Consider the following 23,750-nt stretch of genomic DNA (forward strand, 5'->3'; position numbering starts at 1 on the left):
ATGGTACTACAAGAGGTTTTTAACTCAAGACAGGTAGAGACATCAAGCATGGCCCTTGCTGTAGAGCACGCAATATAATAGACTCAGGGTGCACCCGCTACTTAAAGGGACCTGCCTCATGGAACCACACAAACTCTAACAAGGACCAGAGCTGAGAGGCCGGGCTGTGCTCTCAGCCAGGGCCTTGCACTGCCATGCTTCCTATATTTTGTATTCTGCCATTTTGCAGTCTCTCTTGTGTTCCCCACTCTAGGACACTCGCCCACTCCTGCTTGGCACAATGCAATACAAACACACAGGACAAACATGCCACACAAACACCATACCATTCACCACATATCCACAAGTCATGCACATACCAACACACATACATACACACACACACATCGAAGTGGATAAAAAGGAGCCAGCATAGGGTAGGGATGACGGAGTGCAAAGCAAGGAGAAACCGGTTTTAAAGGCAGCTCTCGTATGCTGCTTATGTCATTGGCCCCATCTTTCTCCTATACCTGACTACCAGTTGGGGTTTTCCTTTCTCCCTGCATAAGGCCGAGCCCTCCTTAGGATCTTGTGAATGGCAAAAGGATTTCTGCCTTTTCCCTGTTTCATCTCTTGTTACGAGTTAGAAATTTTGGCCTTTGCCAGGGTTGATGACCTGACACTGGAAGTCTCAGGTTGCTGGGTTGCAGGCCCCTGGGTGGGATGAAATCTCATCCTGAGCCTGATCTGATTTATTTATTTATTTATTTATTTATTTATTTATTTATTTATTTATTTATTTATTTATAGTGGTACCTTTCAGCCTGGACTGCTATTCCCACCCACCTTTTCTTTCACAGTTAAAGACAGACACAAGCAGGAAGCCTGCTTATGCTGCTATGCCCCCGCCTTGCTGGCCTCACCTCAGACCAGTCACAGACCTTGCTGTGCCTTCTTAGTGTGGAGCACTGAAGCATTTCTGTGTTTAAAAGTTTTCCCAGAGCTGAGGATATAGCTCAGATGGCAGAGTGCTTCCCTAGAATGCTGGAAGCCCTGGGTTCAGTTCCTTGTACCATGTGTGATGGTCAGTCCCTACAATCCCAGCATAGGGGATTTAGAAGCAGAAGGATCAGACATTTGAGGCCTTCCTCGGCTATATAATACGTTTAAGGCTAGACGTTTGAGGCTAGTCTGAGCCATATGAGATCCTGGTTTGTTTGTGTTTGGAGCAGGAGCTGAGGTGTGGGGGCACCATCTCACTTTTGTAGCCTTGGCTGGCCTGGACTTCCTAAGTAACTACCTACTTCTGCCTCTCCTGGGCTGGACTTAAAGGTGTTGACCACTAGACCCAGCAAGACCCTATCTTTGAAAAACAAACAAACAAGCAAGCAAACAAAACTACTTCTCCATCTGTCATTTCATCTGCAACCTGGGGCCAAGTTCTTTTGATGCTTCCAACCCCCAAGGTCTCTTACCCTGTCTGCCAAATGGGCCTCAGGCTCAGATTGCAGGAGAGGTTGCTTCTATGACGGCACATGAGCGATACAATAGCCTCTGTATTCAAAGGATACCATTCGTGATGGGCTCTTTGCCTCTGGATGGGTAAGCCCGTGGAAAGGATCTCAATATGGACCTAGGAACAGTGACTGGAAAAAATCAGAATTTTGGGTTAGTCACAGAAGTACTCGTCAGAGTCATAGACCTTCAGGAATTCAGGGAGCTTGAGAGATGTCCAGCCTAGGTTATCCGATTGGCCAACTCAGGTTATCCGATTGGCCAAATGCTGACCACATGCCAACTCTGGTGTCCTATGTCAGTACTGCCTTGTCTGCCAGGCATTGTCACCCAGAGCACCAAGAGCCACGGAGGAGAAAGGATGCTTTTGGCTTGCTTTTGTAGGAGGTGCTACACTGAAGGCAGCAGGGTAGATTTGCTTGAGCTTTGCATGTAACTGGGGCTTTATGTTTGAAACGGGGAGACTTGGGATTGGTTGCCAGTCATATTCCTGAGGAGAGATGTCAATCAGCTGCTGCTGAGACACAAGCTGTGCACTGCTCTGGAGGAAGACACAGCTGGCAGCAGTACCGCGGACCTGCACACAAAAGGCTGCCAGGCAGAGTGGCTTTTGATTCCTCCAGAGCAGTGGGAAGCAGAATTGCTTTTGTGCAATGGATGGAACCACTCAGCCTGCCTGTGATTACCCTTTCGCTTGCTGCCTTGCCTCTGAATCCAAGTTCACTTAATTGAGAGCTGTGTGGGCCCTAGCTCTCAGCCCACCAGCAGCCTGCTCCCCATTAGCACATCAGCACCCTCAGTCTTGCCTCTCACCTCCTCCCACGCTCCCCACCCCTTCCTCCTCAGTCATTGCCTCTTTTTTTTTTTTTTTTTTTTTTTCATTCATCTATTCACTCAGAAAGTATGTATTGAGCTCTGCACATGGAGCCCCTCCAGGCATCTGAAGCTTGCAAACTGGGCTCACCTCCTCTCTAGCTTTGCTCCTCACTTCACCCCTACCCCTGCTGCAGATGGGTAGGGGGAGGTCAAGAACAAGAGCTGAAACCCTGGGTGGGAGGAGTTCTGGATGGGAAAAGCTGAATCGGGCAGAGCAAAGTAGGTGGTGTTAGGGGGTGGTGTTGTCAAAGGGTACTCAGTAAGCCCAAGGAACATGTCCCTTAGCCCTTGAGAGATCTCTGTTGGAGAGCTGCCTGGAGGCCCATCTGGTACCGCTGACAGGTGCCTGGGTCTGCAAGATTCAGCTGCCTTGCTACTGAATCTTTTCTGAATCTCTACTGGAGGCAGAGGTGTTTCTGCCTAAGAGAAGATGCTGTGAACTCATCCCTGTTAGCAAGGGGGAAAGTGTAGGGAGAATCTGAAGGGTGTGTGTGTGTGTGTGTGTGTGTGTGTGTGTGTACTGGTGTGTGTGAGTATGCTTGTAGAGGCCAAAGATTGACACTGGGTGTCTCTCTCCATTGATGTCTACTTTATTTATTGATGAAGGGTCCCTCCGTAAACCTGGAGCTAGCTAGTCAATCAGGCTGCTGATTCCCAACTTGCTTTTATGTGGCTTCTGGAGATCCAGACTCTTGGTCCTCAACACTTGCACAGTAAATACTGTATCCGCTGAGCTATTTCCCCAGTGCCAAGACTCACTATTCTAACATGAAGACATATGAATATGGGATTCTTGCATCTTTCTACGCTCCCTCCTGGTGTCACTTCTGGTTGGCAGTCACTGTATTAGTTTCCTTTCCCATTGTTGTGGCAAAGTACCTTGATAAGAAACCACAGGAAGGAAGGAAGGAAGGAAGGAAGGAAGGAAGGAAGGAAGGAAGGAAGGGCTTATTTTGGAGGATTCATTGAGGCATCGTGAAGCAATCCACATTATTTCTAGTTACTTAAGGGATAGGGGGCCAGCTGGGTTGCATATCCTGATGGTGAAGAGGGACCCGGTCCCACTAACTGCTCTCCCTGGGCTGTGTGTGAAGAGGGAAGTGTGACGAGAATGTATATGAGAGGGAAACCATGGCATCAGGAACGTGAGACAGCAAGACTGGAAGAAGTGAAGGACTGTGCTAAAGCCTCACTTACTCTCTCCTTTCATATCGTCAGGGACTCTAGTCCATGACATTGCGACACCCACATAAACCAGGCTAGGACTCTCTCATACACATGCCCCTGGTCTTTCTCCTGAAGCCTGTCGAGTTTGCAGTCTTAGCCATCACAGTCTGCCACTGGTTTTTGTTTTTTTGGGGTTTTTTTTTTTTTTTCCTGCCTTAATTTTGGTCAACATGCATCTATGTCATTTTCTTCAATGTTGGCGATGGATGGAGTTACTCTCAGCTGTAGTTATCTGACACTCAAGGAAATGGAGATCCTTATTGATACCGATTCTTATACCAGATGGGAGTGGGGCCATCTATCTGTGGTCCTTTGTTGAGAGCAGGTAAGGTATGTACGGATGTGGGGCCTGATGAACAGAGCTGAATGATTTCTTCGTGTGTACCTACAACCCTGCCGGCCGGGAACAACAGTGGGCAAAGTCCAGAAACCGAAATGAGGAGCAGAGAGGGGAAGTGAGGCAGAACCCAAATCAGCTCAGGTTCCCTAACTTCCAGTGGAGCATCTAGCCATTGTGGGGTTCCTCACAGAGAACGGCCATCCTTTACACTGGACTGTGAAACAAAGGAAAGTGTTAAAGGGCCAGAAACAGTGGCCTGGACAGACAGCCTGTTCTGCCAGTGTCTGAGAGATGGGGCAGACAACTACAGACTGAACATTTACCTCCTACACAAAATCATGTAAAAGCATTCCTATACTAGGGCCAGCAGGGCCCTGGCTCTAAGCATCTTGGCCTTTCAGCTAAATCTGTGTTGCTGGTTAAACTCCTACTAGAGTCTGTCTGTGTACTTAGCGTCTCTGGAAACAGATCCTGGAAACAGATTCCCCCAGCTTATATTTCTTTGTCTTAGCCAAAGATTTTGAACAGGACTACTGTGGGGTGGTAGAGGGTAAATTCACTTCTCTCTGGGATGATCAGTGTATTCAGACATCTGCTTAGAACAGGAAGATGAGCAATGAGCCAAGCCAGGCGGGGATTTCAGCTTCCCTTGCAGAGGAAATGGGTAAGAGTAGATTCTAGTTCTTCAGGAAGACTTTACTTTCCATCGTCCTTGCCCATGGTCTGTCTCAAGGAACCATGTTGATGAATGAGTTCAGTAGAATAATTCCTAATCTAGGAAAACTAAGGACATGATTCCAATAGCCAAGATTAGAACCTTCTCATGGAGGGGTGGAAGGTGTGGGACAGACCTCTTACCCTACCCAGAAGCTGCCAGCCATTCCTGGAGACAGGACTCACGGGAGTAATCCCACAGATACCCCCTCCCACATATTCATAATGAAACACGCTCAAGCTCACACACCCATGTTCTCACTCTGAAACTCATATATTCTCGTACGTACACACTTGCCTCCATACTCATACAATCAGGCTTGCACTAACACATGTTTGTACGCGCACTCATGCACACAGTCACATACAGTGTTGCTCACAACCACACAGTTTCTCACTGACAAATGTGTTCACATTTGCGCATACACTCACCATCTCACACCCATGTATGCTCTCATACACTTTACACACACACACACACACACACACACACACACACACACACACACATCAGTCCATATGTCACCCACAGAGAGCAGTTAGAGCTAGTTTATGATTGGCCCCTTCTATAAATGAAACCTAGGTGGTCTCATTCTATTAGTATCTAAAAACTGGGTTTCCAACCTGGGATTTGAGGCGTGGTCTGGTATATTCCCTTTACACTGGAGCCGCAGTATAGTGTCTATATCATGAAACATTTAGGCATAGTATGTAAAAGGTCCTCCTTATAGAAGGTCTCATGGACATGGTATTTGTCTTTCATGGCTGCTGCAGAGTTAGAGTTTCTACTAAAGCTTCTTCATGCTCAGGGTCCTCCTACCCCCTCCACAAGGATGGCTTCTCTTAAGAATAACCACAGCTACAGACACTGCCCTGCCTTAACCTGACAGACCCTCCTGGCCTTGCCTTGGGGTTTTGTGTATTTTCCTGTATTCCTTCTTGGCTAATAAGTACCAGTTGCCCTGGAGGGACTCAACTAAAGGCAGGGGCCTCTAAAACCTAGACAGCTTTCAAGACCTCATTAGAATAAAACTTGGAAGAGCTCTCACATATGTGTCAAAGTTGTCATATATGGGAAATGTTTGCCAGTGCAATGCCTAGGTGTGAACAGAGAGCACTGCAGTGTGAACAGCTAGGAGATGCTAGCCCTCTGTGAGTAACGTAACATTTGTATAAGAACCACATAGCATTCAGACAGAATATGTTAAAATGTTTTATGATGCAAACATGTCCCTGTGAAATTCATGGGATTGGCTTCCTTTGGGGAGAGAGCTTGGGGCAAGGTGTTGGGGAAAATGTGGGATGGGAACTCAACTCTGCCCTGTTTTATTTCTGAAATCAACAAAACAGCGTTTTAACAATTGTCAAAACTTCACGGAGTGCTTGAGTTCCGGGGGTTTTTTTTTTTTCTTCTCATTTTAATATTTATTTTCTGAGCTGGGTCTTGGCAGCGGCAGCACACGCCTTGGATTCCAGCACTCAGGAAGCAGAGGAAGGTGAATCTGAGTTCAAGGCCAGCTTGGACTGCTGAGAGAGTTCCAAGACAGCCAGGACTGCACAGAGAAACCCTGTCTCAGAAAAAAACAAAAAATAAAACAAACAACAGCAAAAGATTTATCTCCCATGAATGAGTGGTTTGCCTGTGTGTGAGTGTGTGCATGTGTCTGTGCGCGCGCGCGTGTGTGTGTGTGTGTGTGTGTGTGTGTGTGTGTGTGTGTGTGTGTGTTGTGTACTTTGTGCTTCCCTGGTGCTCTCAGAGGTCAGAAGAAGGTGCTGGATCCCCCAGAACTAAAGTTACAGATTGCTATGAACCACAGTGTGAGTTCTGGGAACTCAATCAGGTCTTTTCTTAGTCTTTCTATCCCCTTGGGTTAATTTTATAAGAGTTTCAGCTTTTAAAAAGCTGTATTAAAATAAGAATGAAACACAAGAATGAAGGGGGCATAGTGGATTGCCAGGCACTGAACCAGCCAGCTTGAGGCACAGTACCCGGGCACTAGGGGCTTCCCCATCCACATACTTGGTGACCCCAATCTTTTTATTTTCCTAAGATAGGGCCTTGCTATGTAGGCCAGGCTGGTTCCAACTAATTGTCCTCTTCTCTCAGTCTCCTAAGGACTATCCCACCATGCCTGGTTTTTGCATTCCTTTGGAAGTCAGTCTCAAACATGCCCACATGTTGGAAACTCAGGCAGCTGGACCTGAAGTTGTGAGGGAACTGAGGTCATGCCACTTGCTCTCATCTCCCATAATTCCAGTCCCCAGAGGGAAGCAGCAAATTCAAGTTCATAATGCAAGGCCAAACTTTCTCCCCAAAGTTCTTTCCCCTGACCCCCTTCCCTTCTCCCGCTGCTCTGGCCCTTCATGCTCCAGCCCAAAGGTTTTGTTTTGTTTAAATTTACTTATTATATGTAAGTACACTTGTCTTTGGACACCTCATAAGAGGGTATCAGATCTCATTATGGATGATTGTGAGCCACCATGTGGTTGCTGGGATTTGAACTCATGACTTCCAGAAGAGCAGTCAGTGTTCTTAGCTGCTGAGTGATCTCACCAGCCCCTCCCCAAACTTCTTACTGGAGTGCCCAGAGCTGGATATATTCATGTATTTAAACTAAGCCAATCAAGGGGTGGGGCTTTAGTGGCAAAGGAACACTCAGAAGACATAGCCAGGAAGTACTTTTCTGACAGGGAGACAGTAATTCTTATTATGTTCTCAAGAAGCCTAAAAACACAAAAGTGAATCAAATTCAGCCTCATGTTATAATTGGAAACTGAACCCAGGGAAGACCAATGGTTCTGTGCTCATGACGGGTTTTGTACTATAGTCTCTGCCTGCTTACAAGCTTGGATTGATTCAGGAGCGTGGGGCCCCATGTGTGGGGACTTCTCACACAGTATCTTTGACAACTGTTGTTGAAAACTGCAAGAGGGTTTGTGGTGTGGCTGTGTCAGACCAGAAGCCAATTTGTCCTTACCTACCTCACCCCCTCTAGCCAAGACCCCTCCCACAGAAGAATGGGTAGCTGTGGGAAGGAGAGAACCAAGTGGGCAGCTAGGGCCTGCTCATCCTGAGCTTGGCCACTGGCTTCTCTGCCTGTGTCGGGGAGAGGAAAAGGGTGCATATGCATAGATGCCCAGAACCTTTCCCCTAAGCCTGATACCTATGCATGTTATGGGCTAGGGCCAACAGCTTTACTCTGTGGGAAGGAAGTTGGTTTGGATTTCAGTCTCCTTTCAGCGCCATACCTCTCCTTCCACTTTCTGGAAGGGGATAAACAGGAACGGATCACATCTGCTTCTGCACTGATTCCCTTCAGATAAGAGAGAGCAGAACAAGAGTGGAGAAGGAGCAGCAGAGGTATCTCACCCCTGCTCTCACCTAAGGGTCAGAAGTGCGTGATGTGTTAATAAGAAGATAAAGAGAGGGGTGGTTATGTTCGATGGATGTGTAGTCAGGTATGGGGGTAGGGGATGTCTCAGTGGGCCCATGCCCAGGCATCCCTTCCCCCTGAGGGACCAGCCACACAATGGTATAGTATAGAACAGAGTTTATTCAGGGCATGGGGAGGGGAGTTAAGAGGGTAGTAGAGGCAGAGAAAGGCAGAGAGAGGAGGAGTAGAGAAGTAGAGGCCGGCCATGAACATGTGGAGAGAGAGGGGGTAAGGAAGGGGGGGGGGGAGGAAGAGCAAGAGAGCAAGAGAGAAAAGAGGAGCAAGCAGCCTCTTTTCTAGTGGGCTGGCCTACCTGGCTGTTGCCAGGTAACTGTGGGGTGAAATTTAGACAGAATGCTAACAGTGAGGGCTCTGGTCATGTAGACCTTTTCCTGTACTGGTGTAGTGAGGCTCCGTGCAGGCTAGGGCTGAAGGAGGGTGAAGTCTGCTGCTAACAGAAACTCATCTATGACATTCCTAGGAGCTCACGCTGGCCTAGGCTACCTACCCCATTTAGAGAGGCTCCTTCCCTCTTCTTTTCCCCTTCCTAAGTCTCTTAAGGTCTTTGTGGCCCCTGCTTTTCCTCTTGGCCAGTGAAGACTTGTTTTGAGGGCTTTGGAATGTGCATCTTTGCCCTGTCCTTGAAGAGGAGAGAGGCGGCAAGTCTGATGGGGGTGAATTACAACCACATTTCCCAGAATGCTCTCTGAGTTGACAGTAGAACAAGTCTAGACATTTAGAGGAGAAATAAACTTGCTTTCAAGTGAATCCAAGAGTAACCTTGAACTTTACAGCTCCCTGAGTGTTAAGACCTAAGGGTGATACAGAATATACAGGCTAAAGGCCGGACTGCTGTTCTTGGGACCAAAAGTGGCCGCCGTCCTTTGTCCACCTGTCCCCTTTATGCCCAGTGTTCTTTGTCTTCTTCCAATTCTGGGTATCCAGCACAAAACTTGTGCACAGTGGGTCACCCAGGCTGCTACCCAGAGTGCCTGGAACTGTCTTGGTATTTGTACATAAAGGAATTGCAGTTGTGGCTGGAGGCTCCAGTGCCCACTCACTTTCTCCTTTAGTTTCTGTCTCAACCCCAGAGATTCACCTTGGTCACTGGGACAGGACAAACATCTCTGAGTCTACATTCCCAGCAGCACGTGGTAGCATGATCTACGTTTATCTATCAGATGGTGGCATGCAGACCTAAGGTTCATTGCTCAGTGATGAGCTGACTGACCAAGCTCTCTGAGTTTTGTTTTGGGAGTCACAGATACAAAGTATTTGATTGTCACTGAATTCAAATTCTGGCAGAGATATGTGCCATAGACTACATTTTAAAATATGAGTGTTATAGGCTAAAGCAAATATTAGAAAATAATGTAAAGTGTGGAAAGTAAGTGGATGGGTTCTAGAAGCCAGTGAGGGGTTGTGCTTTTCTAAGGTAACAGATGAGCTGAGAACGAAAGACAAATGTGACTTACATGGAGCCGGGGAGCCAGTGAACAGGCCCCAAGTGGAGAAAGCCTGTTGTGCTCAGTGTACAGAGAGAAGCAGTGGGGCTGCTTCTGTGGATGTCAGTAAAAGATGCAGGATGTGGAGACTGTGGGGAGCCTGGAAGGGTTGGCATTGTACGCGTACAGTGTTTGTGATGTGCGTAACAAAGAAATGGAGCAAAGCATTGGGCCGCTCTCCTTTGATACAAGAGCCAGGGGAGAGGCAGGCATAGCAGAGCCATAAGGAAGTTTGTTCAGAATGTTTACCACTTACCCTCCTTGCTGCTGCACTAGATATCCTGACAGGAGCTACTTAAGGGAGTTCGAGAGGGTCACAGCCGATTGAGGCGAGAAGGCATGGGGGGGCCAGGGTATGCAGTGGGGCTCTTCACATCTTTGGAGTTTTGTTGTTGGTTTTTGTTTGTTTGTTTTTATGTTTTAGCATGTGTGTGTGTGTCCTGTGTGTATGTATATTTGTGTGTTCACATGTATATGGGCACACGTGCATGTAAGTGCCCATGTATCCATATGTGTAAGGAGGCTGAATGTTGGTATTATGCATCCTTCTTGATCCAAGCTCTCTCCCTGTCTATATTGAAACAAGGTCTCTAACTTGAACCTTGGGCTTGTTGATTCCAGTCAGGTTGCTCTGAGGATCTTCCTGAGCACTAAAATTACAGGCGGGTCACCATGCCCGCCCTGTATTTACATGGGCTCCGAGATTCTGGATTCTATGATGATTGTTAGCCCGAAGTCTCTTTCACCCATGCACATGATGCTCCCATGATCCACTTGGGCATTCTGTGGCTCCTTCAGGATCAGTGCCCTAATTTAAAGCAGATAAAAGAACACAGGTCTCTTCTGCATTGTGTGTCTTAGGGAGCTGGTTGTCACTTTCCCCTGGATTCAACCTCATGTCTTCTGGCTGACAAATGCATCTTTCTCCTGTCTGGCAGCCCCACTACCTTTTGGAAATGAGTGATTTTGCCAACTCCCGTGTGTGTGTGTGTGTGTGTGTGTGTGTGTGTGTGTGTGTGTGTATACGCAGCACTGTTCTGCTGTCGACTTATTGCTATTTGAAGCATTGATTACAAAGAGAGATCCCTATTGCTTTTAACATTTTTAAGTATTTATTTTAGTTATTGTGCAAAGCTGAGGTGAGGTTCGTAAATAGTTTACTTCGAAAATCATGGCTAGCAGTGGCGTAAGTGAGGATCAGAAACCAAGCTGATCATGTCCTTTCCCAAGTTCAAGGTCACAATTACTCCTGCCCCTTTCTTCCCTTGAGCCCTGTCCCACCTTTATTCCCACCACTCCATCAAAAGCACTCATGTCAATGACACCTGCATGTGTGGTGACTGTCTCTATTGACTAATTCTCATTTGCAAACTTAAGCAGTAAGCTTAAGGCCACCAGCTTCTGGATGAATAAGTTTCCTTCCTCTCCATTGATTTTCTTGATTTTCCTGCTCTGTCTCTCAGCTTCCTGCCTGCTTGCTCCTTGAACTCAGTCTCAGACTCATCTTCCTGCAATTGCATCTCCTTTATCAGCTATCTCTCCAGAGTAGCATCCTTGCCTGTGAATCTGAAGCTGCAGTGCCTCCCTCACAGCCTACAGCCTACTCCATCAAGCCGAGGTGCCCAGTGAGTTTTCCAAATGTGCAGTCTTAAACCAAACCTTTGTTCTTCAGCTCAACTCACCTTCAGTTGCTCAGCTTGTGATCTTTCTTGTTTTCAGTGAGTGACAAATCCTTGCTTCTGGCTGCTCCATAAAAACATTAACATTAAAAAAAATTCTAATTCTTGAAGTTATTTGCTTTTCTTCCTTTTTCTCTCTCTTTGTTTTTTCGTGTGTGTGTGTGTGTGTGTGTGTGTGTTTGTGTGTGTGTTTGTGTGTGTGTGTGTATTGCACACACATGCATGCTAGGGATAGAAGCCAGGTCTTTGTGCTTGCTAGGTAACTGCCCTACTGTTTATGGAATTTTGAATAAAAGCCTGGGTTCTGGGAGTGCCAGTAAGCTAGGCTCTCTCATCCATCCTCAGTATACCAATTAAAGAGACAAGCACTAGTGAAAGCAATCAGAAAGGAGTTTTATTTAGTGTGGACATGCTGAAAGGAGGAATGTATGATGAGTGAGTGACACTGCTTTCCCAAGTCTATCTTCTGAGTGGTTTGAGGTTTGACTAGAGGGCTAGGGATACACATAATTAGGCAGCCCTGGTAAAAGGTGTGGTCCTGTCCATTATGGACTCAGTCTCTTGTGCAGAGTGCTCCAGTAAGTTGATCCCCCTGTCCCCGCTATTAAGATTCCCAGGGAAATTTTAATTGTTGGGATTCTTTGTTTCAGTGGCTCCCAGAGTACGATCTCTGTTGCCAAGGCAGTCACATCATCAGTGAGCTACATCCTCCAGCCTCCCAGAGCCCCCAGAACCCTTCTTGACTTCTCTTTCTCTCACTCATCTTACCAAATCCATTAGCAAATCCCATCAGACCAGCCTTCAAAGTACATCTAAAACAGTTCCCAGATACTCCCAGCCCAACTGAATTAGTCACTCAAACAGCTGAGCCCCTCAGCAGCCTGCTTACCCAGCTGCCATGGTAGCCTTCCATGGCACATGAGATGAAGTCACCCCTTGCTTACCCCACTGACACTCCACCTTTCTGTCTCAGTCAAGCTAAAATCCTTTCATTTGCCCAAGCTCCCTGCTCCCTGGTACTAACCTGCAGGCTCTCTCCCTGCTGCTACGTCTCCAGCCTACTCTGCCAACCGGGTGGCTCTCCTGTCTCTATGGTGATGTCCCAGCTGGTCCCAGGAAGCACACTCTACCTCAAGCACTTTGTACCTGTAGCTTCTTGAAACTACTTCTCAGATTCCCATGGCTTGCTTCGAAGTTTCTGAAGATCTTGTCTAGTGCAACTCTGACATTACTGTTGCTATGACAGCGGGCTATAAACAGGATAATTGATAGAGAATATAGGCATATCAGGCTCACAGTTTGAAGCCTAAGAAGTCCAAGAAGGGTAGGACATTCACATCTGGTCAAGTCTGTCTTGGTGTCAAGACGGGTGTTTTTTGAGGTCACCCCCCCCCCAGGGTGGGGTGTACTGGGCAGCACATTCCAGATAGAGCAAGGGTCCAATTGTGTCTCTTTCCTGCTCCTGTTTCTCCTGCTTCCCCTCTTCCTCCCTGTTCCCTTTCTCCTTTTTTAAGAAGACAGGTTCTTACTATAACATAGCCTAGCTTTTTCCAGTCTTTAATTTGACACACACCTAGCCCTGAACTCTCCATCCTCCGTCTCTACCCTCCAAGTGCTGGGATTTTAGCTCTGTGCTATCACACCTGGAGTTCCTTCCTCTTACAGAGCCACCCATGCCATCATTAGGCCCCTGCATCAAGATTTCATCCAATCCCAGTGAGCTCAAATCACATCCCCAAATACCATGACCAAATGACACTGGAGACTGAGTTTGTAATATGTAAATACTGAGGGGTGCATCTAAACTCCGGCACTCCCTGGGCATAGGGTCTCAAACTCCCTACATAAGCGTCTTGACTTCTCCTTGACATAGTACTTAGCATAGTGCTTGAAATGGGGCCTGTAGATTGGGTATGAGCTGTCTATCCATATGACACTACAAAGGAGTCCCACAGTCATATGTGTACCCCATACAAAGGAGTCCCACAGTCATATGTGTACCCAATACATAGGACAATGCTTCACCCTGACCTGCTCATATCATCAGAATAATGATAGACTCATAGAAGAGGCAGAGCTAGCATTTGATGTGCACCTTGTTACCATCCAGGTTTCATGATAGGAATAGCACTCCTGAAATCATCACTGTGACAATGCTGTGCCTAAATCTAAACCTCTCTGTGTCTCTTCCCAGGTCCATGGCTCTCCTAGGCTCTGAGAAGCTTTTGCTCTGACCACAGTCCCCTGGCTGAGCCAGGACTACATTTTGCTGCTACCGTCGTCTCTCCAGGCCCCTCTTGTACCCTGCAGGCCCTTGGTTACGTGTCACCATGGGCAGTGTGAGCAGCCTTATCTCGGGCCACGGTTTCCACAGCAAGCACTGCCGTGCTTCACAGTACAAGCTGCGGAAGTCCTCTCACCTCAAGAAGCTCAATCGGTACTCAGACGGGCTGCTGAGGTTTGGCTTCTCCCAGGACTCGGGGCGTGGCAAGTCCAGCTCCAAAATGGGAAAAAGTGAAGATTTCTTCTACATCAAAGTCAGCCAGAAGGCCCGAGGGGCCCATCGTCCCGACTACACAGCCCTGTCCAGTGGGGACATGGGGGGCCAGACCGGAGTAGATTTTGATCCAGCCACCCCGCCAAAGCTCATGCCCTTCTCCAGTCAACTGGAAATGGTAAGTGAGGTTCTTTGACAGATGTTTGGGTAGAAAAGGGGAGGGGAGTTACCCCAGGATGAGAGGCGGTGGTAGGGATGGGTACCCTAATGCCCAAGTGTCTTGATCTCCACGAGGCCCCATCAGCACTGGTGAGAGCGGAAGTACTTGGCCTCACAGCAGAAATCAAAAGTCTATCCCCTAAACCAGAAATCTTAGGTTTGCCCTGCAGCAAAGGGCAGAGGGGAAATTCAAGCCTTTCTGAGCTCTACTGGGGCATAACCCGCATGGTTCTGTAGGCCAAATGACAGCAAGCTCACAGGGCAGGGGAGAAGAGAGGCTCTGTTATCACCTGGAAGACTGAAGTAAGTAGTCTCACCTGTGGTTTCTAGTGCCCTTGGCTAGAGAAGGGCTCTGGGATTTTGTTCTTCTGAAATGAGGAAGGATGCCCACAAGGAGTTCCTAGTACGTAGAAATCTAGCTCCTCTAACAGTTCAGGCCTCTTAAGCCTCACTACTGCTGCACTCTGGAAACAGTTTCCCCATTCAGTCTCCATGCTCGTTCTGTGGCAGTCAGTGGCTTTAAAGCACAGGTTAAACACCACTTACCCGAGATGCTTGGGAATGGGAGGTGCCAGAGGTGGTTGTCTTTCAGATTATGAAATGTTTGCACAGACATAATGAGGTCCCTAATAGCAGCAATCATCTATGCTTTGTGTATACCTCACTCACAAAGGCCCACAATGATGATACAATGTTTTTTTTTTATACACAAAACAAAATCTCCGAATGTGTGGATTTTTCCACTCTTAGCATCTTGCCTGGACTCAAACATTTGCACATTCTGGAGCATTTCAGATCTGAGATTTTTAGGACCAGGAATGCTCAACCTAGAATAGGAAAGATGCCCGTGTTTGTACACAGCTTTCTAAACAAAGGCCTTGTGAAAGGCAGAGTTGTCCACTGAGGGAAATTGCAAGTTTCAGGATTGCTATTCCAAATGACCTGAACTAGAAGCAGGTCGTGGCTTACAGTCTTGTGCTAGGCTCAATGGGAGAGGTGGAGGGCAAGCTTATATTGTCTGCTGTCCTTACTGCACCATACCTTAGTCCCCATCTAACCTCTCTAGAGGGCTGGGACCAGTGGCAGTAATTGTTACTAGCACAGTGCCTAGGCCATCACTGAAGGCTTTCTTGGTACAGAGGGGTGTGTGTGTGTGTGTGTGTGTGTGTGTGTGTGTGTGTGTGTGTGTGTGAGAGAGAGAGAGAGAGAGAGAGAGAGAGAGAGAGAGATGGTCTCACTATGTAGCCCTGCCTCCAGCTCATGATATAGACCAAGGGGGCCCAAAACTCGCAGAAATCTGCCTGCCTCTGCCTCTCAAGTTATGTGACTGTAAAGGGATGTGCCATCAAGTCTAGCCTTAAGAGTCTTGTCATTGTCATCAGCATCTCCTCCTCCTCCTTTTCCTTCTCCTTCTACTCCTTCTTCTTAAAAAGATTTGTTTATTTTTATTTTATGAGTATGAGTTCTTGCCTACATGTATATATGTATACCAGGTGTGTTCCTGGTACCCACAGAGGCCAGAGAGTGTGTCAGATCCCCTGGGACTAGAGTTGCAAAATGGTTGTGTGCTGCCATGTGCGTGTGGAGAATAGCGCCTAGGTCCTCTGGCAGAGCAGCTAATGCTCTTAACCACTGCCTCCAGCTCCCTCAGAGGGTTTCTTAAGAATGGTGGACTGAGGTAGGTGAAATAGGTCAGCAGTCGAGGGCTTGCCACCTAGCCCGAAAGCCAGACCACTTGACTTCCACATGGTGGAGGGAGAAGACTCCTGTAAGATGTTCTCATCTCCATGTGGACCCTGTGGCGTGTGTATATCACACATGCATATACACCCATACTCACATGTACACATATACTCAGCCAGTCCAGAGCAGCTGACACGGTTTGCTATCAACCAAGAAAGGTTTCACTTGGGCTCCAAGCTCAGGTAGGCTCATGAGGGTCGCACACGCACACCCACAGTGGGAAAAGGTCGGGTGAGTGTGGAAGAGACACTCAAGTCTGTGTGCTTCTTTGCTTCCCCAGAGTTCAGACAAGGGGGCAGTGAGGCCCACTGCCTTCAAGCCTGTGCTGCCACGGTCAGGAGCCATCCTCCACTCTTCACCTGAGAGTACCAGCCACCAGCTTCATCCCATGCCTCCAGATAAGCCCAAGGAGCAGGAGCTGAAGCCAGGCCTGTGCTCCGGGGCACTGTCTGACTCAGGCCGGAACTCCATGTCTAGCCTGCCCACGCATAGCACCACGAGCAGCTACCAGCTGGACCCTCTGGTCACCCCCGTGGGGCCCACCAGCCGTTTTGGGGGTTCGGCTCACAACATCACACAAGGCATCATCCTTCAGGACAGTAATATGATGAGCCTGAAGGCCCTGTCGTTCTCTGATGGCGGCAGCAAGCTGGCTCACCCCGGCAAGGTAGATAAGGGCTCCTCCTGTGTGCGCTCCCCACTCTCCACGGATGAGTGCACCATCCAGGAGCTGGAGCAGAAGCTGCTGCAGAGGGAGACTGCACTGCAGAAGCTACAGCGCAGTTTCGATGAGAAGGAGTTTGCCTCTGGCCAGACCTTCGAGGAGCGGCCGCGGCGGACTAGAGATGAACTGGAGTGCCTGGAACCTAAGAGTAAACTGAAGCCAGCCTCGCAGAAGAGCCAGCGCACGCAGCAGGTGCTCCAGCTACAGGTGTTGCAGTTGCAGCAGGAGAAACGGCAGTTGAGGCAGGAGCTAGAGAGCCTGATGAAGGAGCAGGACCTGCTGGAGACCAAGCTGAGGTCCTACGAGCGGGAGAAAACCAACTTCGCCCCTGCACTGGAGGAGACCCAATGGGAGGTAAGACACTGGGAGGTAAAGTCCTGCCAGGGCTTTGCTGACATCCACCACATCCATACTGGCAAAGCGGTATCAACGCTGAGTGCTCCCGCCAGTGCCGCTAAAGAGCTTCATGACCAAGGAAGGGACTCCCGAGTGGACTAGCATGGGGATGCCGAGTCAGCTCTGTGTTTCTCGCTCATTCCGCCATTGTATCATCCTCATGGCCCTCAGTCATTGGACACAGTAGCCTAGTCTTTGGTGGGAAAGCCAAACCCCAGGCAAGGGAAGCTCTAAGGGCTGACCTTATCACTTATGGGAGATACCTGTGTTTGTCTGGTCTGAGGACCCGAGAGAAGGATTAAGCCTATTCGGTGCTTTGGGAGAAAGAGTCCTAACTATAGCCATTAGTGGTAGGTCTCAGTGATGGAATTGCCCTTCTTTGCTGAGGCGTAAGTGGAGATTCTACTTGGTGGGCTGAAATTTAAACACAGGGGAGGAGGAAAAAGGACAAACACCCCGTCACGTTTTGGGGACAGGTTTTGCTGTTCTGTTTTGTTTGATACTAGGGGTTAAAGCTAGGGCCTCGCTTTTTCTGGAGAAGCACTCCATCTTCCCCCCCCCCCCCCCCCCCCCGAGTAGCACCCCACACACACACACACACACACTTCTGTGGCCCGGCTGGGGCAGGCAGGTAGAGACATTAGTGCTGTCATTCACTCCAAAGACTTCTCTGTAAGGATCGATGACAGTAGTTCTGTTCGTATGGATCAGCATCGGGGCTGGATAGGGTGGCTCACTGTTAGCACCATAGCCCCGACTGCTCGGAGATTCCTGTCCTCACCCTATAAAATGACAAGTAATCAGAAGAAAGGTGAAGAAAAGAACCTTTTGTGCATCTCAGAAATAAGTTGTGGGTGTTGGCCTTGGTTCAGTCTGGAACTAAGCTGGAGATAGCCATGATGGTGCTCCCACCTTGGCTGGTCAGTATACTTAGCAAAACAACAACAATAACAATAATGAAAGGGTAATAAATAGTGACAGAAATATTGCTATAAACCCATTTAATTTACAGAGACTTTAGAAAATGCTGTGTTCTTCCATCTAGTCCTTACAGTCATAGTGTGATATAGGAATGTTGCAGTTTTTCAGTTTAGAATTAAGGAAACTGACACACAGATGAGCTCTGATAGCTTATACATATAAAATATAGATGCTAAGATTCAACTATAAGAATATGGACCAGAAGTTCACATTTTTTTTTTTACCACTTATTGGGGGAGGGGACATGAACATGCTACAGCCCAAACGTGGAAGTCAAATGTCAACTTTTCAGAGTTGGTTCTTTCTTTCCACCATGTGGGCTTCAGGGATGGAACTCATCAGGGTTGGAGACAAATGTGTTTGCCCTGTGAGCCATTTCACCATCCCCAGAGTTCACATTTTTAATTGCTTGTCGTCTCCATGCTAATGTGTGCCTGTGTCACCTGGTTCACAAATGATCCAATCTGGACTCAAAACCTGTGCTTTAATGGGACTCTGTCCTAAGTCCCTCTACCAAACTGATGTAGGCTTGGTGTTTGTGTTTGGTCATTGTAACAAAATATACAAGGTATGCAGCTTACAACAAGAGTTTATTCTGCCTCGCGATATTGGAGGTCTCGCTTCAGGATCAATTGGCTAACAGACCCTGTTGCTTTGGGCCTGTGATGAAGTACAATATCATGGTAAACGTATATGGCCATGGAGTGTCACCTCATGGCCAGGAAGCAAAGGTGAAGACAAAGAAGGATCCAGAGTCTGACAGTCCCCTTCAGGGGCCCGTGACCTAAACACCTTCCTAAACACTAGGCCTAACTTCTTAGAGGTTCTACCACCTCTACCTGTCAGTGTTACCACACTGGAGAACTTTAACATCTGAGCTTCATGAGACATTCAAGATCTGCACGTGGCCTTGTCAAGAAGTTCTGGGCTCTAGCTATGCCTGACGGTGAGGCTAAGTGTTCCCCTCTGCATTAGGAGTAAGGGGAAGCTTTACTGGGAGATAAAAAGGGAAAATACAGGGTTTTGTGCCAAGATGTCTTCCTTCTCCTCCTCTTCCTCCTCCTCTCCCTCCTCCTCTTCCTTTTCCCCTTCTCCTCTTCTTCCTCTTCTCCTTCTCCTTCTTTCTTCTCCTCTTCCTCTTTCTCCTCTTCTTCTTCCTCCTCTTCCTCCTCTTTTTTTCCCTTCTTCTCTCTTTTGGTTTATTGTGGGGATCAAACCCAGGGCTTCATGCATATACTAGGCATGCATTTTTTTAAACAAAACAAAACAAAACAAACCTTTTTCTTACATGCTTTCTTTCTTTTTTAGTCAGAAGCAGGAGGAGGTATCTGAGACAGGCTTGATATGAATAGGCTGGTGTGTACTACCACTCCAAACCATATCATGACCCCAAGTAATGCTTATGGCCTCAGAGTGCCAAGGCCCCAGAGACACAATGATCTGACCCAACTCTGGCCCAACTTTGATGGCCAATGGCTGTTGAAGTGGTGGAGAAGTCAGGAAGGGAGGAAGGCCACAGTTCATTGTTTGGCAGATGGATACTGTACATGACCTATGGATCAGTTTGTATGGCTAGCTTTTGGGATACAATAGAACAAGATGAAATGGCCCTAACTCAGAGATGAATACAGGGGTAGATACATGCAGGGGTGAGGTTTGGTGTTTGCTCCCTGAAGCCAGTATCCCTGGTATTAAAGGTAGGTGGTAGAGCTGGGAGCAGAGGATAGAGTAAGCAGGTGAGTATTGAGTTGCATAGAACCTTGAGTTTGGGCACAGACTGGCATGTGGAGCCTGAACTGGATATGAGGGAGGCACTTGGAAATGCATGTAAGAAAAACAGGTTGTCTACATGCAGGAGAACTGTGTCTGAGGTACCTTGTCAGGAGCAGCCTGAACCCTTTAGGAAATGGTGATGTCATCTTGGTTCGGATAGTGCCAATCACTCCTGGCATTGATTCTCACCCTTTCTCACCCCACCCTTGGCAGGTGTGCCAGAAGTCAGGTGAGATCTCTCTTCTGAAGCAACAGCTCAAAGAGTCTCAAATAGAGGTGAACACTAAGGCCAGTGAGATCCTCAGTCTGAAGGCACAGCTGAAGGACACCCGGGGCAAGCTGGATGGAATGGAGCTGAAGACACAGGACTTAGAGAGTGCCCTGCGCACCAAGGGGCTGGAGCTGGAGGTCTGTGAGAACGAACTGCAGCGCAAGAAGAATGAGGCGGAGCTGCTGAGAGAGAAGGTGAACCTTCTGGAGCAGGAGCTGCAGGAGCTGCGGGCCCAGGCTGCCCTGCATCGAGATGCTGCACCCCTGGGGCCTCTAGGGGTTGGGCTCACTTTCTCAGAGGACATCCCTGCTCTGCAGCGGGAGCTGGATCGACTGCGGGCTGAGCTGAAGGAGGAGAGGCAAGGCCATGACCAGATGTCCTCAGGATTCCAGCATGAGCGGTTGGTGTGGAAAGAAGAGAAGGAGAAAGTGATCCAGTACCAAAAGCAGCTACAACAGAGCTACTTGGCCATGTACCAGCGCAACCAGCGTCTAGAGAAGGCCCTGCAGCAGCTGGCCCGTGGGGATGTTGCAGGGGAACCCTTTGAAATTGACCTGGAGGGAGCTGATATTCCCTATGAGGATATCATAGCCACTGAGATCTGAGGGGCTGCCTAGGGATGGAGGGCTGGGGACTGGACCCCAAAAAGCAGGGAGGGCTGAGCCTGTTCAAAGAGACATTTTGAGCCCCTCTGAGAGAAGCCACCTCTGGGGCCCAGATGGTGGATAGGGGTCACCACATAGCCTTTCCTCCCCTCCTGGCTTTTTCAGCCTAACTAACCCTGCTGCTTATAAGACCTTGATCTGCGAACCCCAAGCTCTCCTAAGGATGTGCTCGGGGAGCTTTATGTGCTGGTTGAGGTTTCTCTCACCTTTGGTCTAATTCAAAGTAGTGAGAAAGACACTCCATCAGGAAAGGAAACAGCTGCCATACAGGCCAAGTGGCCACCCAAGGACAGAAACATTTTCCCTGTCATCTCTAAACCCCTATGATCCCCTGGGCATATTAGGATGCCTTTGGGAATAGAAAGAAGCCATGTGTAACCAGGAGCCTTGCACCCTGTCTTCATTACAGCCTGTACTTCTGTCTGTGGAGGTGGAGGGGTTGTGTTGCCACGCGTTGAGCCAGCAGGTCATGGGAGGAAGGGGTGGATGGACAGTCTGGCATTGCAGAACCTTCATAGGTCCCCAGAGGTCTGGGTGGGAGGTGAAGGGAGAGAACCAAAGAAGACAGGGAGTCTTAAATGAGCCGCACAGTCCCTTTGACCCCAGTGGTCACTCTTTTTAAAGCCATAGACATTGGGGTCCCAGGTGGGGTACAGGGAAATGACATGAGACATAGATTCCCAGCTGTGCCAGGAGATCCTCCTCAGCAGCCAATATGGAATGTTTTTCTTTCCTGATCGCCATGTTCTTGTTCAGCTCCAGAACAGCCCATCCACTTGGATAGTGTGTATGGGGGCTGGGCAGTAGCCTCCGTTGCCTGTGGCCCAAGTCAGCAGCATCTTCTCCCCTTATAGAATCTTCAGTGCTATGAGTCTGAAGGGTCACCAGTGCGCCAGTAGGCTGCAGTCCAGGTAGGAGAGGTCCGGGGTGCATAAAAAGAGCCTTATAAATATCCCAAGCCACCCACTCATCTCCCTCCATGTGGTGATGCCCCGTGTTGTAAGAATTCACTCTAGAAAGCGGCATGTGAGCCTGTGGGAGCCTGGCCTTGTCTTTTGAAGACATCCAGATCTAGGGGCAGAGGGAAGTGCAGTTGCTTGGTTGGAGGAATTATCTTCTCTCGCCTTCCCCCCTTCCATTCTGTGTTTTCCAAAGCGAGCCAGATCAAGCAGGCAGCCAAGCTGCTCCATATTCTATTTTTGGCCCTTACCACAGCTGTTGTTGGTAGGGCACCCAGCCCTTGCTGGATTCCTGAGCCATGTGCTTGCCTGGTGGGTGGGACCCAGGATATAGGAGATGTTAAGGGAGGGTCTGTGTGCTTGGTAGTCCAGGAACTAATCAGAGTTCTACCTCCCTAATGCTGGTCCTTAAGAGTCCCTGGGTCCCAGGATCCCAGCCCTAGTGACCTTGTCTTCCCATGGGCTTTCTTCCCTTCCTAGTGTCTGCAGGCTAGGTGCCTCCTCTGTAGGTGGCACTGCTTTCTGTTCCTCTGGTTAGGTTAGCCCTCTCCTACTACTGACTTTCAAGGGCCCACTATTCTCTGGTCTCCTATTGCCAATAGTCACGTGCTCATTTAAACCTGGAATCTACAGGCCAAAGATGACTCCCCCAACTTGCAGTGTCATACCCTCCACTGAGTACAGGTCACAGCCCAATTTAAAAAGTCCATGGCCCTCATTTCTTCGTTGTGTACCAGTCTGTGCCTTGTTTGAGTCCTTCCTATTGAGACTGTCCAACAGAGGGAAAGAATGATGGGGTTAGCTGCCTCTCCCTAGATTGAAGGTCTCCTTCCTCTGAAAGAACTGCTGTCCACTGCTAAGAAGCCAGAAGTCCACTGCTATGCCATGGAGTCCTTGTCCAGGAAGAAGCAGATACCAGGCCTGGGGCAGGCCTATGCTCTGTATCTGTGCAGGGCGCCTTCTACTCACAGGGGGTTCTGCCCATGTCACTGCCCAGTAGTCATGTCCTGGTCATCTCTGAGACTTCCGCCTGGGAATTGTTCAACCTTTAAGATGGCAGATACCTTCCCAAGACTGCTATCAGCCTGAGGTCCCAGGGTAGCTCCAAGACGCAACTCTGCTCTAACCTGATATCCTTGCCTTCCTCCGTGTGTGCTTCCTTTCCTTTTCTATCCTCACTATTTGTGGTCCATGCCCATGTTGGATGGCTAGTTGGAACACTGACTGAACCAGGAACTCAGGTGTGCAGGTTCAGGACAGACAAGTAGCCGGCCATGCTTTGTCTCTCAGATACATGCTGCTTCCCAGAGGTAGCTGGTTCCAGAATGTTGCTACTTTCTGAAGGAAGAACAGCATCACCTCACAAGGCAGGGTCTTGTCGTGTCCAGACTCCCACGGTGTACCTCCTTGCTCAACTTTGTCCTTTCTAGGTACACTTGAGCTTTAGCATGGTAACTTTGGGGGGCGGGGGGCTTGGTATCACTCCTCTGAGAGACACTTGCTGATCCTCTTGTCCCTAGCTCCAGCTTGGGCTGTGTCTCAGGTAAGAGGGATGTCCAAGGGAAAGCCAGGCTGGACCAGAGATTTCTCTAGGACCTGAGATCTCCTCACATGCCACATAACAGGCCCCAGTGCCCCTCAGTGGAGACTGTTTTCCCCTTTGAACACCGGAGTCCTCAGCAGAGGCTGGCTTCAGATGGACTGGCATTTGGAAGATTAAGTACATAGTTATTTTTCTCTTCCTTGTTTCTGGTTTGCTTTGCTCTTGATGGCTTCGTTTTGTTTTATTTTTGAAGTTCTTTGTTGGCTCTATAAACTATTTCTGCTAATTTTATGTTTTTATTTATGAATAAAGAATGCCGTTTCTCATGTCTTCACAGTCACTTTTGTCTCTTCAAGTCTCATCTCTGCTCCTCTGCTGTGATGTGTCAGGCAGCTCCTGGGGTCTCTCCCTTTGGAACCAGAAAGCCAGTTTCCTTTGTGCCAGCTGGGGTGCTCCTCACTTAGAAGCCTTGAGGAAGGCAGCTCTGTGACCTGGGGAACCCTGGAGGGAGGAGACCAGGGGCCAGTGACTTCAAAAGCATGCCCCTCCCCAACCCCAGCGGCTCCCCTCCTCCCTCCACCAGCTGCTAGCCTCCTGGCCAGTGCATATGGCTTCTTGGCAAGGGAGTAGAGTAACTATTGTTGTCACTCCTCCAGGCCCCTAGGTGAGAGTGCTGTTAGTACAGCCACCATCTGTCCTGCCTGCCTGCG

General features: G+C 48.6%; 1 protein-coding gene across 5 annotated transcripts in view; it reads left to right on the forward strand.

The window, feature by feature from the left end:
* Lzts1 (leucine zipper tumor suppressor 1) overlaps positions 1-23,370 on the forward strand; it is a 54,105-nt gene extending 30,735 nt beyond the window's left edge. For 4 of the 5 annotated variants that reach the window (XM_076914255.1, XM_076914256.1, XM_034519805.2 and 1 more), the window contains 3 exons: positions 13,464-13,944; positions 16,009-16,806; positions 19,816-23,370. In XM_076914255.1, coding sequence (XP_076770370.1) covers positions 13,600-13,944; positions 16,009-16,806; positions 19,816-20,478 — 1,806 coding nt within the window. In that variant the 5' untranslated portion in view covers positions 13,464-13,599 and the 3' untranslated portion in view covers positions 20,479-23,370. Of the gene's footprint in view, positions 1-11,053; positions 11,216-13,463; positions 13,945-16,008; positions 16,807-19,815 lie in introns of all 5 variants that reach the window. The other variant, XM_076914254.1, reaches the window with a different exon arrangement.
* The last annotated feature ends 380 nt before the right edge of the window (positions 23,371-23,750 follow it).

This window comes from Arvicanthis niloticus, chromosome 16, assembly GCF_011762505.2.
Source record: "Arvicanthis niloticus isolate mArvNil1 chromosome 16, mArvNil1.pat.X, whole genome shotgun sequence".
NCBI lineage: Eukaryota > Metazoa > Chordata > Mammalia > Rodentia > Muridae > Arvicanthis > Arvicanthis niloticus.